Here is a 16,689-nt window from a genome sequence, read left to right as displayed (position 1 = left end):
ATCAATTATCAATCAATCATTAAAAAAAACGTAATCGTTTCCCATGTCAAAAACAATGCCAAATGCGTTTTTTTCCCCCTGAATCAAATTTCGTTTCACGATTAAATAGCTACAGATCAGGGGCGCTGGTGGCCTAGCGGTCTAAGTGCCCCACATACAGAGGCTACAGTCCTCGTTGCAGGGGTCGCTGGTTTGATTCCCGGCTGTGACCATGTCCTGCATGTTTTCCCCCGCTCTCTACTCCCCACATTTCCTGTCTCTCTTTAGCTGTCCTATCAAATAAAGGCAAAAAGTCCAAAAATATAACTTTAAGAAAAAAAATAGTGAAAAAATAATAGCTATGGATCATATTGAGGCATTCAAAACATTAAACACGCTGAATATCAACATGTGGAGCAGGCTCATAATCTCCATGGACATACAATTATAAAAGTGAAGGCTCAGACTTCAACAAGAGAGCTGAACAGAAACATATTTCAGACTCACAGTGTCCAGTTTTCTGTCTACTCTTTCTTATTGAGAAAAATAAGCAGGTGTAGGTGGTCAGGTGTCAGCCGGGATCGCAACCAAATCATAGTAGTTTATAGAGACCTGTCACTTCGCCGCAGCCCCCAGCTGAGCGTCTCCGCTGTGCACAACACCTTCAGTCAGCTGATTCACATCGAGGCATGCTTTAAACTTAAAACACCTACCTGATAGCTGAATGAAACATAAGACCACATGATGTTTGTTCCACGTGATATAAAACCGAAACAAAAAATGTGTTCGAGTAAGTTCTTAACAATCAATTAATCAATACTCGATTCATTGTTTACATCCCTAGTTGTAACTTCTACAGCTAAAGTATGGTGAGGCTATCTTTTCCCCTTGGTTCCACTCTCCACGCTAAGCTAGGATAACTGGCTGCTGCTTCATATGTACAGTACAGACATGACAGTGTTATAAATCATCTGGAATTACTCTCAGTAAGAAAAAGCCAATAAGTATATGCATCATAAAGCCCACATTTTCCTTTTAAGGGAGGAGTAAATGATGCAGCTAAAAAAAAATCCTCCTCTTGTCTTTGTCTCAGGGCCAAGTGGTGTTTGACGCTCAGGGCTCCAGGATGGCAATGACTCTCATCGAGCAACTGCAAGGTAAAACCCTCCCACACTGTCCCCTCTCAGATGTTGTGTCGCAGAATCTGGTATGAACAGTAAATGTCGCCCATTCATCAAAATAATCACCTCTGACTGTATTTCTCATGTATTGATTGTTGCTCTCAGCTCAATTCAGAGCTAAACGCCTCTTCTATCGGTGCTCTGTTTTGTTCATGGCCTTCACTGCGACTGGTCTAAATGTCCCGTTATAGCACATGTGAACGGGCTTGATGCAGGAATGTGTTGACTCAAAGCTTTGCTCTAATTGGGCACAAGTCTTCGTTTTAAGCCGTTTCTGCAAATGGCATCCTATTTGTCACCGGTGACTTAATGAGTTTCCCTCGCGCAGGATGAGGTTCAGGATTATTTTCTACCTCTGTTCTCCTCGGCGTCCTAACGGATGAGAATTTATAATCCTGCCCCCCCCCCCCCGTTCTGTCTCATATTTCCTGTTGTGGTGTTGAGGTAATTTGACATCCACAATGAGGCGACCTGACTTGCATCCCTGAATCACTGTGAGACCTCATCAGTATTCCTGGTCAAGGCTGCCACATAAGCTCCTTTCCCCCCTCTCCTTTTTCTCCTTCTTCTCCCCTTGGTACTTCTTTGTTTGTCCTTCTTTGTGCACCTTTTCATCCTTCGATTCTTTTATCCCTCTATTGTGTTTATATTTCTGTGCCTATTCATGCGATTAATATGAAAACACAAGAAGGGTAGAAAAGTAGCTTAATGGTGGATGTATGAAAATGAATTTTAATCAGTTCTGTTAAGTTTTGTTGTGTTGATTCAGATCAAAAACACCAGGAGAGGAAATGAATTACACTGGCAATGCTAATTAAACTTTATCTTACTCTTTTGTGCTTTTATTTCACTCTCTCACTCTCTATTTCTCCTCCGATCACGCAGGAGGAAGCTACAAGAAGATTGGTTACTATGACAGCTCGCAGAAGAACCTCTCATGGTTTGACAACGATGTTTGGATTGGTAAGATTGATTCATTACATTGTTTTTACCCAGCTTCCTGTGTCTGTGTTTGCTCTGTCTATGAGCATGTCGTGAGTCAACAGGGTCACATCCTAGCGCTGAGGACGTCAGACCTCCTCAGCCTTGCTTTATTTAGACCTTCATACTCTTTGAATGATATGTAATTAAGCTGGATTTTTCTCTAACCGCTTGTTTGGGTGAAGCTAGTTATTTGGCTGCTGACGCTTTGCCCACAATGAGCCGCCTTCGCACTCAGCGTCTAACACGTGTTAAAATGTTGGCGCAGCAGATGAAGAGTAATCAAAACAAGGCAGCAGCTCTAGGTGTGATTAGCTAACCCACAAGTTTTTATAGTCTGTAGAGGCCCCCCCATCAAACAAAATCAAGACAACTGCACCTCCCCAACATCAACCACTCTCCTTAGTGCACCACCTGTGGGCTACAACTGCTTTTGTTGCCCACATTATTTACATTTTTGCAAATAAGCACTCTTAAAAGTATGCCAAATTAGCATATAATAGATCATGTTTGCAAAGTAACCACAGATGCATGAACAACTATCTCTGGATAACTTTGAGACTGAAGGAAACTTTCAAATGTGATGATTCCCACGCAAGATCTGCAACAAGGAGCCTTTCTGAAAACTGGATTAAGATGTGAAGTCATTTATTTGTAATGGATGTTGTAGTGAATGACATCCTCAGAGAGGGAGTCACAGTCATTTTTAAAGTATGTGGGTCACTGATGGATGAGGATTTTTTAAATTATCATTATATTTTTGGGTGTTTTCGCCTTTATTTGAGAGGACAGCTGAAGAGAGACAGGAAATGTGAGGGGTAGAGAGAGGGGGAAGACACGCAGCAAATGGTCGAGGCCGGAAGTCGAACCAATGACCGCTGTGACGAGACCTGTAGCCTCTGTATGAGGGGCACTTAGATTGCTAGGCTAATGGCGCCCCTCACTCAAGGTTTTTGATACTCCTTAAAATTCTTCTTCTAGCATTTAAAGGTTCAGGACAAGTAAGTAAGTAAGTAAGTAAGTAAACTTTATTTAGTATAGCACCTTTCACAGAGCATAGTCACAAAGACAATACATTGTGCAATAAATAAGATTATAATGAAAGCAGACAAAATAACAACAAATTACAAAAGATGATCAAAAGCCACGACAGACAAATGAGTCTTGAGCTGCTTTTTACAAGTCTTGGTGGAAATAGCACAGCGCATGTTGGCCGGAAGATCGTTCCACAGAGTTGGTGCCACAAGTTCAAAGGCACCTTTAGTTTTTAGCCTCACACGAGGCACAACAAGCAGACCCTGATCTGAGGATCTGAGGGGTCCACTGGGGATGTAGGGATGGAGCAGGTCAGAGATATAAGAGGGTGCTTGATGATGGATAGCTTTATATGTAAATATGAGGATCTTAGACTGTATTCTGAATTTCATTGGCAGCCAATGTGAGGAGAGTAGAATGGGGGTGATGTGGGTTGTTTTACTGGACCCAGTGTTGCAGTAAGTCAATGCATTGATCTGAAACCATTTTTCATAAGCCCCCACCCCATGAAATCAATCAATCGATTGATCTACTGATTTATGTAGTTTATTGTGTAAGGGATTATGTAAAGTAAGAAGGTGATTATGCAAGTAAGAATCCCAGCAGGGTGACGCAAGACCCTTTCTATACCAATTAAAGCCATCGAGAAGTCTGCCTACAATACATTTTAAAATGATTTTTTAATTTGAAATAGTTAATTTATACATCTAAAAATGATACAATGCCTCCACCTTATCTTATCAGCCTCCTCGGGGGAAATTCAACATAAAACTTAACATTTCAGTTCATGGTCAAGTTAAAACTTAAGCCTGCTTATTTGTTTATAATTTGGAAGTTTGGATGTTTAGAAGAAAAAGGAAGTAGACCAAGTAGCATACAAAAATGAAAAAGGTTTATTAAACAAAGACCAAGGATTGAAAAAAAAGACCCTACTTTTCTCAATGTATGACTGAAAATCCAACAAAAATCCATACTACTTTGATGTCCATTAAATAAATCCCCGAAATGTCCAACAGAAAGTCTCAAAAACACAACCACAGGAAGCACAAGAGGTAGACAAAAAGAAAGCCGCAGGTAAGATTCAACGAACTGACTCTGAAGGGAAGGTGTACAGATACTAAACATACAGAGGACAGTGTAAATGCTGCTACTTGGCTATTAAGTGGCACCAGGAGTGTGAGTTTCAAAGCAAACTGCAGCAGTCTGGTGCTAAAAGTTTTAACGCCTTCTTCATTGCCTCAATGAATATTGTGTCACAGCTACCGCCACAGCTCCAAACACTGACCTTGTTGACAAGTGGGAAAGCAAAATATAGTATCTTCTTGTTGTTTTAAGAACACATGATCTCCCTTCAACTGTGACTCCAATCTGACAACCTCTGGCCTAATCCAGCCAGCCAAGCTAAGAGTATTTTCATCCTTCTGCTATTTGAAGGAGCTCCAGCTCACGTCACACAAACCAAGACCATCTCTGACTCCTGCTGCCTATATTCTAGTTCACTGTGAAAACCTATTACTGCTGATTTGCCTCAGACACCAAGACCAATTCAGTGGTTGTTTACTGGCCCACCCTCCCTGGAGAGGTGACATACTTGTGCCTGGACAGAGTGTGCCACTAATCAATCCTGCATGCCTCGGTGGCCCACAGAGAGACGCCTTTTTTAGGCTTTTAAAGGAATGATTTGTTGCCCGGGCGTAACTGAACTGAGAGGAGGTAGTGATTCCAGGTCAGCATTGGTGGCAAGGGACCGGTGACCTGTATGCATGTAGGCAATGTGTCCTTCACCAGGCCAGCTGCCAGCTCTTTAGTTGGCTAGTTGCAATGTGAGGGTCTCTGTGTTAGCCCACTTTGGACACGCAGAGTTGAATCTTTCTCTCCAGATTGTCAGAGGTGAGTTTTGTTTACTTCAGTTTGTTCTGCTTTCTCTTTTGGAGCTTGATTTCAGCTTTTACTGTTTACTCAATCTCTGAAGCCATCAGCGTTTATCAAACAATATTTGCTATGGTAACAAGAGCCAACTTTTCGAGCATTAGGTAGCTAGCGGTTTGTGATTAATGACTTCCAGCCAAGACCTCCTTTTCTGTGCGCTGCATTGTTTACAATCTGACTAGCCACTTGGGAAGAGCCTGTGTGTTTTGATCATAAGCAAAGTGAAACCCACCTCTGAAGATATGTCTGTAAAATAAATGCTTTACATACTCCAGAGGAGAACCTGCTCATTTGTTTCTGGTGAGTCTCAGTTTCACTGTAAGTTTGAAGATACACAGAGGCTTCTCTTTGGATAACGCCAGCAGTATAACCACTGAAAAGAAGTCTTGTGATGTGCTTGCAATTAATGGGTCTTAAGTTTAGAGAAATAAAAGCTTCATGATGTATATTTGAAAAAAGTAACACATCTGGTAAAAAATAAATAAATAAATAGAGGAGAGGAAACTACTTTTAGAATGTTTGTTTATTGAATGGAGGTTGGGTCAAAAATTTCTGATTTATTACAAGTAGTCGCAGAATCTCGACACTGATTGGCTTTCAAGGGTAAAGCAGATTTTTCACTGTATATTTCTGATCACAGTGGTAGCTGCACTTCCAGATACACTACCAATCAAAAGTTTGGAAACACCTTCTCATTCAAGGGTTTGTATTTATTTTAATTATTTGAAACACTGTAGAATAATACTGAAGACATTAAAACTATGAAAGAACATATATGGAATTATTTAGTTAACAAAAAAGTGTCAAAGCAGAATGTGTTTTATATTTTAGATTCTGTGAAGTAGCCCCCTTTTTCCTTCATGACAGCTTTGCACACTCTTGGTATTCTCTCAGTCTGCTTCATGAAGTGGTCTCCTGGAATGGTTTCTAATTAACATGAGCCTCGTCAAGAGTTCATTTGTAGAAGGACTTGCCTTCTTAATGTGTTTGAGACCATCAGTTGTGTTGTTCAGAGGTAGGGTTAGGACACAATGGATAGCCCTATTTGACCACTGTTGTAATCCATATTATGGTAAAACCATATTATTTCATAGTTTTGATGTCTTCAGTATTAATCTACAATGTCGAAAATAATTAAAATAAATAAAAACCATTGAATGAGAAGGTGTGTTCAAACTTTTGACTGGTAGTTTATGTATTTTAACAGAGAAATAGTTGCTAGATTACTGCCAATGGGAGCGACAATGTCATTACTGTGGATTGTGTTCGGCCTGCTTTTGCTCTGCCTGACAGTTTTTCCTGTATCCACAAAAAGCTGCTGACACGTGATTGGTCACTCCAACTCTGACCTCCAACGCACAACAAAGTGACACTTGGAAAACTTCCCATACAACAATTTAGGCCACCGCCTCCAGATTGTCTTCTTTTTTTAGATCAAAGATTACTGTTTACCAAATAAAGACACACCCCTTTGAAATGTATAGAGAGGAAGTGAGTAGTTTCCTGCTTTCTTGAGCTGACTCAGTCCTGGGAAGTTTTTTTTTTTTTTTTTAATGCGGGGGGGTCTGCCAAGTGGGTTTGATTTGCTTCACAGTGACAGGGTGGAGCACTCACAGGGGTCTGCGTCTTCTTAACCCCTCGGCTTGTTTTCCTGCGTGTTTACCAGGCGCCTCCCTGCCTCACTTTCTCGCTCCCTTCTCGGTCGCCCTAACAACCACTTCAGCTCCGCTCTCCTTTCTAATCGCTGTGGCAACTGTTATAGAGCTGGGTCTCCATGGCAACACCCTGTCCTGATTCCTTGATCAAGGACGGAGGTTTAAACGGTTCACACACATCCACTGACACACACACACACATCGATGCACACAAAGTCTTCAGTACTATTAAAGACATACACAGTGTTTAGTTTCTCTTTAGCAGGAGACGCTTAAATTGTAAGCTCCATTTCATACATACCTCACACTGCTTGATGTCAAACTGTATACAAAGAAAGTGATATAAACTAATTTATCAGCTGGGAAGGAAAGATGAACGCACAATGCAGCAGGGAAAAAAATAAAATAATATAATTAAATTAAATTGGAGATGAAATGAATGGACAAGAAAATTAAAGTCAGATTAAACAAAAGCAACAGTCAAAGCAAGTTCTTTCTTACAACAGCTCCTCCTTCTTTTAGATTTTCTTTTACCTTTGTTGTTTCTTCATGCTATTTCAAAATATACCGTCCTCACCTAAACACAATTAGAGCCTCACACTGTAACGTTAATCAAGGCTATGCTACACCTGTAGTTATTAGTTTGTTTCATGCAGTAATAAGATTGATTGAGTTTTTATGAGAGAAGTTTTGGTTTCACTTTTCACTCAGACAGGATCAGAACATGACATGTGACTCTTTATTAACCCATATGTGACGGGTCCAGGTCAATGCAAATTTCAGCCACTGCTCAACACATCGGCACATGTTGTGTATCCTAACAAGACTCTCATGTAGTTAATGAAGATGAGGCTGAAGCTGCATTAAAGAGATACACTTCTTATTTTAAACACCCTCTTCAAAGAGATAGCCTTCATGTTCTGGGTTGTAGGGGCCATCAAGGGCCATGTGGTCAGGTACATTGGCCAATATGGTAATTTCAGGGCTGAAGCCAATACTGATTATTGTAGTTAGGGATGTCAACAATTAGCCTAATCGTCAATCGATTAATTGATTGTTAAGAACTTACTCAAACACATTTTTGTTTCGATTTTCTATCACGTGGAACAAACATCATGGGGACTCATATTTCGTTCAGCTATTGGGGAGGTGTTTTACGTTGAGATGCTCAGCTGGGGGCTGCTGCTGAGTGACAGTTCTGCACGAGTGCTTTTTTTCTCCACCGCCAGACTGATTATGACCCGGTTGCGTTCCCAGCTGACACCTGACCACAAACACATGCTTTTTTTTCTCAACAAGAACGAGTAGACAGAAAACTGGACACTGTGAGTCTAAAATATAATAATAATAATTATAATAATAAATTTTATTTGGAGGCGCCTTTCAAGTCACCTAAGCCAAGGTCACCTTACAGAGAGTAAAAGCAGTCATCAATATGTTTCTGTTCAGTTCCCTTGTTGATACCTGAGCCTTCACTTTTATGATTGTGTGTCCGTGGAGATTATGAGCCTGCTCCTCACGTTGATATTCAGCGTGTTTAACATTTTGAACACCTCAATACAATCCATAGCTTTTCAATACTGTCAGATATATACATTGTGTAGTGAAGGAAAGTTGGATTCAGAGGGAAAAACGCATTTGGAATTGTTTTTGACATGGAAAGCGTTTATGTTTTTTTTTAATGATTAATCGATAATTGATCATTAACATTTTCAAATATCGATCATATACTTCATATACTACATTTTCCATCCCTATTCGTAGTTCATGGGATTGTTAACTGATATTTGGAGCTGATATGCATTCACAGTAATAATGAAAATATTTGTGTCGAAACTTGAACGTGGACTTGTCATTGAAACAAAAACAAGGCTGCTTCATTATTATTACTGTAGATGAATATGAAAATAGCACATAACTGCATTGGAGGTGAGCTTTCATCTCTGTAAACTGTACACCTTTACATTTAATGTCTGTATTAACCAATGCTCAGATGTTTCCCTTAAGTAAAAGAAGCAGTAGTTGTTGGCGGGACATTAGGTGAGACAGGGTGGTGACTGAAAACAGACCCAGGGGGAAAGACACGCCAGCAGTAGAGCCAATGCAGCACACATTTTAATCAATAGATTTTAATGGTGATCTGTAAAATTAAATGCTGATACAGATAATCAGCCAAATGCCGAATATCAGCCGCCAATAGTCAGCTAGGCCGATAATTGGATGACCCCTAGTGAATACTGTCAGTGATGTCACTACCTGGAGCTCACATGAACAGATCCTGGGTCTGTTGAACTGTTTAGCCTCCCTGAGGTGTCGACGGCCTAACTTAACGAAACACCAATGAAGGGATGTGCCCACTCAATAACCCCGGTGTGGTACTGGCTGTCACTGCCCATCTGTCCCTATCTGGGGAACATTAGGAGCCATGTGGCAGGCTGTGTAACTTATCAGTAGAGAATTTTGGGGTGAGGGGCTGATGGGATGGGTTTCTCACAAGAACCTTGTGTGTTAATGATTAGATTAAATTCAAAATTTGATGTCACATTTGTAATAAAACTGAATTGCTAGTTAATTTGATAGTTAGCTCATCCAGTTGTGCTTTTGTGTCTTCTTTAAAACTGAATCTGTCTGGTAACAATTATCTGTATTTTTCCAGAGGGAGCTGTGTGTGAAAGGCGAGGTCTCACTCTGTTCTTTTTGCCATTTTCACCTGTGCACCTTTTTCTTTTGGGTTTCTTGTTCCTGGCAGATCTGCTACGTGCCTCTACCTTCTTTTTTTGTGTCCCCGCTCGTCGTTCTTGTTGTTAAGATCACTCTGACCTTGCTTGGAACTTGAATTACAGGGTACTATCTCTGCTGAAGCAAGAGTTCCTTCCTGTGTATTATAGTGGCTGTGCTAATGGAAGTCCCAGTGATGTTGGTGGTGAAAGGTTTCGGTATTTGATGGAGGCTGTTGGGAGCCATGCAAAACTCAAAGAGGGATTGTTGTGACAGCATGTTTTGTGGAGTTTCAGCCAGTGCTATCTGAACTGTAACAGGCACTTTCACTGCAGCTTGCTACAATAGGTAGGAAGCTAATTGTCTCACAATGTGACGGTGCCAATTTCAGGAAGATTTTAATTTAATTCCTTTTTTTTGGGTTAACGTTGCATAAAATTACCGCTGCTTATCCAGCTCCAGCTTTAATTAATTGAACCGATGATATCATTGTTAAATGATGCTGAATATTAAACAGAATACTTCCTGATTGTTGTGAAAAAATGTGTTACTGTTACAAACAATCAAAAGCAAAATGTTTCCAGTTTTTCCGTCACGGTGTAAGACTTTGGCTGCTGTGATCATGAAATTGCTTCTCTGTGGTGTAAAAATCGCCTTTAAAAAGCTTGATTTTGACTCGCTGAGCACTGCAGGCAGATGACACCAGAGACACATCACTTGTGTGACGATGGTGACAAGTTTTTAAACAGAGCATGATGGGCGTTTTGACACCCTGCGACCCTCGAGGGGGCGACACTGACACTTTCCTCTGACATCTGACACATCAGCTTCACGCAGCTCTGACACTCCCGCTCTGCTTCCTTTCTGAGAAACACACACACACACACACACACACACACTCTGTCTTTCTCACTAACACACACACACACACACACACACACACAAACTCTGATACAGTCACACACACTAAACTTATACTGTATGCTCACAGAAACACTCCCTATCACTCATATGAACTCTCTTGAGCATATTCAATCATTCTTTTCTGCTTCTCATGCATACAGCATATAGACAGTCCACTCTGGATGTCTATGAACACACAAACCTGTGAGCAGTCCCATATTTCAGCAGATGGATAGGCAAAAGCTGTTCAGGGTTAAAAGAGGCTCCCTGTCCATCTGCCCCTCTGTGAACCTCCTCACGAGGACTCCTCTGCTGTAAAGCTGCACGAGCATGAATAATTGGGTAGTTAGCTTTAACACACACTTTTTTCACCCTGAAGCTACATCTCTGAATTAACACCAACATTGTCCAGTTCATTTATATATTGAATTACACTTAAGTAACTGCTGATGCTGACATCCATGTTTAAATTGAGCTGTTCATGGTTGCATATTTCACTCCTCTGTGCTTCAGCTTCATAAATATTTGATGTAGTGTGTGTACTTTAAACACCAACACTGATGCAAACCCTTAGGCTATGTGCATGTTAGCACTAATATATGTACTCTGCATGAAAAACAACTCTGAACACCAAAAAGTAACATTTCATGGAGCGCATTACACATCAGCCAGAATCATGACAGCAAGCACAAGTCAATTCTAGGGCGATATCATGTGATGCAATGCGATGCGATAGAGTGCAATCCAATTTAATACAACATGAATATGAAACCTAAGCGGCTAAGATTGAACGGTGCCGCAGAGACTAAGTGGGATTGTGTTTGTGACGCATCTTGCCATAAATCAAAATCAAAGTCCAAGGTAAGTTTTCTATTTAATAACAAAACGCTCAAAAAAAAATCAGTACAAAAAAAGGTCTAAATAAACAATGATAATGATGATGACGGTGGCGGTCAACACAAAATATTCAACCCCAATCACCCTCTTTGTATACCTGCCACCACACAACTGAACAGGTACTTAAAAGGTAAACTAAACCCATGAACACAAAACCGGAAATGAAGTGAACCATAAAAAGGAAATAATCATGATTAACAAATAAGACATGCAAATCAACATTATGGCCCCTACAGAAACTAGTAACATTATTAATACCTTCTTCAATATCAAGGCATCCAAAGTACGAGTCCCGCGCACTATACAAAACTTTACGTTATTTAAAGCTAGGGTTGGTAGTCACGGAAAACTAGCATGAGTTTGAATGTAGCCTTTCCTCAGGACTCCCGCCCCCCCATCCCCTTGGAGCTCCTCCAAAACGACGCCCCCGCTCATATCCATGAGCGCCGCTGATTCAAGACTATACTATACTGTGACTGATTCAAAACCGGTCCTCAGCACATCTTTTGTGTTTTGCACTACGTCAACTCATGTTTCACTCAGCAGTAAAAAAACACCAAAACATTCTCATAGTGAAAGTTAAAAACACAAACAAACATGAAATGTACGCTTTGCAGGAGGCGGGCAGAACGGCAGGATGGGATTTGATTGGTTTCATAATTTGGCTCCTGATGGCAGGGATTGTTTGGTGTTTTCCCAGGTTTACTCCGGCTGTAGATAGCAGCTTTTTTTCTCACTCTTTTTTAAGAACACAATATGTATTGATTGCCATCGGGACATAAAGATCATTTTAACCAGTATAACAAAAAGTCTATCTAAATCTGACTACCAACCCCAGCTTTAATTTGGAATATTGTTTGGAGTGACAAAAGGCATAAAGAGGAGGATTTTTCCTAAAACAGGATATAGACCCGTTTTAAAATATCCCCTTTCAATGAACACTCATTGTCCAGTTGTGTGTGTGGTGTCTGTATCTGCAAAGACCTGTTTGTGCAAAGCTAAGACGTGGTTATGAGTTCTTTAGAACCTAACTACTGTGAAAATATCTGAAGATAACGTCTTACTGTACTTCTCTGAGTCACCTCAATGTTTTCATTAGCAGTGCTTGTGTCTGCTTTAGGCTCAAGGAGCCAGCCCACAGGACGAACGGTGATATCTGCACAGTGGATGTGATTACAGGAGTATGAGGGGGAGAAAAGAACATGTTGAATCCATTTAATGTAGCTGTATGAGGGGCTGGAAAAGCTATCTACTGTAATGAAAACAAATATTGCAATACTCAACTGTATCCTTATTCTTGCACAGCCTTGGTAAGATCTTGTTCGTGTAAAAGTTTTGTTTCATTCTTTGCACAAAAGTGATCATCAGGGAACTTCTTAGAGTCCAGCAGACAAAGAACGAAGTCTTCTTCAACCATTAAAAGTTTTAAGTATTGTTCCAGGCAGCCGCACTAGAAGATGGTGTGAAAAAAACAGCTGTTCTACACAGGGGGGAGACATGACAACATTTAAAAATAAAGGCATAGCAGCGTATATTTTCAGACAGCATCTCCTGGAAAACATTCACAGTTTTGTGCTCCATTGTTCCTGTGAAAAGTGACAGAAATAGTTGTGTCAGGAATGAAAAAAAAACCTGCGTGGTAGAGAGGAGTTAGATCTCTGGCTCCTGGCTCACCTCTGCACAGCTGGCTTCAAAAAGTTAGAGAAATGGCCTCCATTGCTGGGAAGGAGTTCAGCTTTGGAGGATATTTGATCATCTAATAAACATTTCTCTGAATCTTTTTGGCATTTTAAAAGTTGCTTGTTTCCAGCTGTTGGTCAGACATTTTATAAACTATAAAACATGCAGAGCAGCTTTTACTATTGATGTGAAAATCTTTGTATTGTATTCCCCTTTTAAAAGATAAAGTGAAGCTCTGACAGCCTGGCTGCACAACCCTCACCCTGACCTTGGCTGAATGCCTGGATTTCCTTCATGGCAGTTTCATTTACAGATATTGATGTTCAAACAACTGTTTATCTACTCCCCGACTCTCTAAGGCTGTGGTAAAAAGAAATAGTGAGAGAGACAGAAAGAGAGAAGACGAGTGCAGAGTATGAGAGAAAGAGAAGAAATACTAATAATAAACTTTCTTTGACATTTCCTGTCTAATGTAATTCTATGTAACTCTTCAGATAAGCACTGGTGTGTGTTGTACCCCAGCTGCAGGCCTGAGCCTCTGTGATGACCAGATATTGCATGGATCAGTCAGATTCATAAAATTGAGTGTATCCTCAAAGGGCTCAACGGCCCAGTCATCAGAAAAGTTATCAGCAGTGTTGAGGAGTTTCAGTCCATTTGCAGTAATTTGTACTTTTTATAAGAAACTTTTCCAAATCCTGGGCAGATTGTACTTTTCTTTCGAGAGGTTCATTCAGTCATTTTACAGAAGTGAGCTCGTTGTTCATTGGCAGGATGAACCTCAGTGAAGAAAGTGAGACAGCAGCAGTTGTTTCTCCCTCATTTCCACTGCTGAGCTGCCCTTGAGCAAAGCACTTTAACCTCAAACTGCTCTGGTAAAGTTTCTCGGTGGCCTGCAGAAAGGTCTGAGTGAACATGTAAAACTGTGTGGGTGTAAATGTAGCCTGCCTCTCAGCTATACTTCCCTGGTTTAATGAAAGTTGTGTTGTTTCAGCTGCAAAACTTTCCATCACTCTTGTCCAGTATTGATTGCCCTCATGCCTTGTTGTTCTAGAAATAGAAGAAGGAAAGACAGTCAGGCTGAAAGTAACTTTTTCGTTATCACTTCAGCTGGATATATTTTTTCTACGAGTCAACTTATCAGTTAGGTTTTTTTTAAATGTCATCAAATTGGCACAATGTTTATCACAGATTCTTCAGTGCAAACCTCAAAGATATTTTATGGACTATCATACATGTCTGAAAACAAAGCAAAGCTCCACATTGAGACACCAGAGAAGCACACTAGTCACAGGATTCAACTGCAGATTGAATCACTGTCTCTTGAGTAATCAATGAATCGCTGCAGACTGAAAATGAAGATAGCTGTTAGTATGACTTTTAACTCTTTCACACTCAATCATTTAGATTCTCTTCGCTCCATGTGTGGACATGTATGTGAACTATGTACGGACTGTACCTTCCCCCAGCAACTGAATTTGTAGTTGAAGAAGTAAGGGGTAATGTATAGTTAGCAGGTGGTTATGGGAAAATAGAATCCTGACAGGGTGAGACAAGTCCTGACAAGATTTGGTTCTGATTTGACCAATCAGAATCAAGCAGAAAGATTAAATTATCTGAATATCTGTACAGTGTCAGAGATACAAAACAAAGACGTATCCTGACCAAATGCAGGCTGAGTGATCACCAGCTAGCTGTAGAGACAAGGAGACACATGCAGACATGGCTGCCCAGAGAGGAGTGTCTTTACTAAAATAGTACCAAACTTCCCAACATTAACCCCAGAAGAGAAACTGTCAGTTCTCCTGGGGGAAGGGTCAGCAGCTCCTCTGGCTGCTAAATATGTGTCTGCCTGTCACAGCCTGAGGGATGCACCATCCCATAATATTTGATTTTAGGTGAAGGTTTTATGAGCATACCGCATCAAGTGAGGACATTGAGATATGCTGTATGGGTTACACCACTGTTTTAATGCGTATAAAATATTCAATATATATAATATGTAATGAATATAATATGTAATGTATGTGTATAAATCGTATGTGATTTGGCAACAACATGTCTTTGTTCATGCCAATAAAGCAAATTGAATTGAATTGAATTGAATTGACATAAAGCAGACATCACTTCTGTCTTGTAACGCTCATCTCGTCGAGTCGCTGTGTTTTTTTTAATGGCTTTGTAGAACATCTCTCCTCCATGAAAGGAATCTGTGGTTGCTCTTTGCAGAGTATAAGAGAGCGCTGCATGCTCACAATCATTCTCATTGCCTTGCCGTCTGTGACCTAGCTGTTATCAACCATGTCGTACATACACCACCAGATAAAAAAATCTGTGCCTCTCTGTGCCGTTATTGAACATCAGAAGGAAACATCTCCCACTATCAATAGCCTACATGATCTAATTCAGTTTTAATTTACAAAACAAACCCCAGGTTGTTCAAATGGCACCAAAATAATTGTATCTACAAACTTCTATTGTTACTCTCCCTTTCTTCAGGTGCTGGACCTCCTGCTGATCGGACCGTTGTGATCGAAGAGTACAGGTACTTGTCTCAGAAGCTGTTTGCAGCCGTGTCTGTCTTCGCTGGCCTCGGCATCCTGCTCGGCATCGTCTGTCTGACCTTTAACATCTACAACGGCAACGTCCGGTAAGTTTGCTTACAATGAGAAGGAGCTCCTAATGTAAAATTGAAACAGCAAATGTTAAAGTTTCCTCTTTTGTGGGTGCTGTATTAAAAACACGCATCCTAGATAAACATAGCTTTCATTTTTTTAGCCTTTTTATTCAAAGATGTGTGTGATTTAATCTGGCAAACATTTTTTTTTTCGATACAGTGCCTGTCCTCTCACGGTCTGCTAGCTGTCTGCTCTGAGTGCTCGCCCTGACTCTGTAAAAGGGAAATAAACAAAATAAACAAAGTGACTTGGGCCAAGCAACACAACATGTTTACAGCCAATTAGCAACAGGAGGCGTTGGAAAACTGATCTGACCTCTTAGTCCTCCTTGTCCTCGCTCCAGAAGAGCAGAGCTTCACCATGACAGTGAATAAAAAAAGTTCTTCCTCTACAGTGAGGCTAACTCAGTTGTTTTCTGTTGGCGGTTTAAGTTGTTTTCCTCACTGTGTCCTTACATTTTGGGGTCAAATCCTCCGAGGGAGCCTTGAAAGGAGGGATATATTAATTCGCCAGCTGAGTGCAAAAATCCACAACCTGCCTTTGGAATTGCGTGTGCCACCTTTAAGTGGAAGTTTACAATGTTAATGTATGATGATGGGCTGTTGTTGTTTGGCTCTGGCTCTCGTCATGTTTGTCCTTCTGAGAGGCATTATACATGCAGGATATGTTGGATAATTGTCAAAATAAAGTTGTCCTCTGCAGAGTGAGGTCATTGTTAAAAGGATTTTTATAAAAGGCTGAAAATAATGAGAATTGATAGATGAATTAAATTGGGCGTCAGAGGTTGAAAACATGCTGTTTTTTACATGAAGGTCACCTGTTTAAGGAGCTACGTTGGCTCGGAATGGTGAAATGATTCCCCGTAACAACCTCCATCTGCTCCAGAAGAGCTGTTCATTCTGTTGCACTCTCGTGTGAATGCTCGTGGTTTTAGTTTATGAGACAGAGGAAAAATAATTCCCATTTTCAACACAAATCCTTCTTCCTTTGAGGTTGGTGTTAACGCTGAATAGCACTGCTGGGTTTCGAGTTTTGGGACTACAAAGTTAGCTA

General features: G+C 40.6%; 1 protein-coding gene across 1 annotated transcript in view; it reads left to right on the top strand.

Moving 5' to 3' along the window:
• gabbr1a (gamma-aminobutyric acid (GABA) B receptor, 1a) overlaps positions 1-16,689 on the top strand; it is a 113,490-nt gene that overhangs the window by 70,061 nt on the left and 26,740 nt on the right. The window contains exons 14-16 of the mRNA XM_034697519.1: positions 1,073-1,136; positions 2,046-2,123; positions 15,458-15,608. Coding sequence (XP_034553410.1) covers positions 1,073-1,136; positions 2,046-2,123; positions 15,458-15,608 — 293 coding nt within the window. The remainder of the gene's footprint in view (positions 1-1,072; positions 1,137-2,045; positions 2,124-15,457; positions 15,609-16,689) is intronic.

This window comes from Notolabrus celidotus, chromosome 12, assembly GCF_009762535.1.
Source record: "Notolabrus celidotus isolate fNotCel1 chromosome 12, fNotCel1.pri, whole genome shotgun sequence".
Taxonomy (NCBI): Eukaryota; Metazoa; Chordata; class Actinopteri; order Labriformes; family Labridae; genus Notolabrus; species Notolabrus celidotus.
Note: the sequence above shows the minus strand (reverse complement) of the source record. Positions and strands in the feature narration are given on the sequence as shown.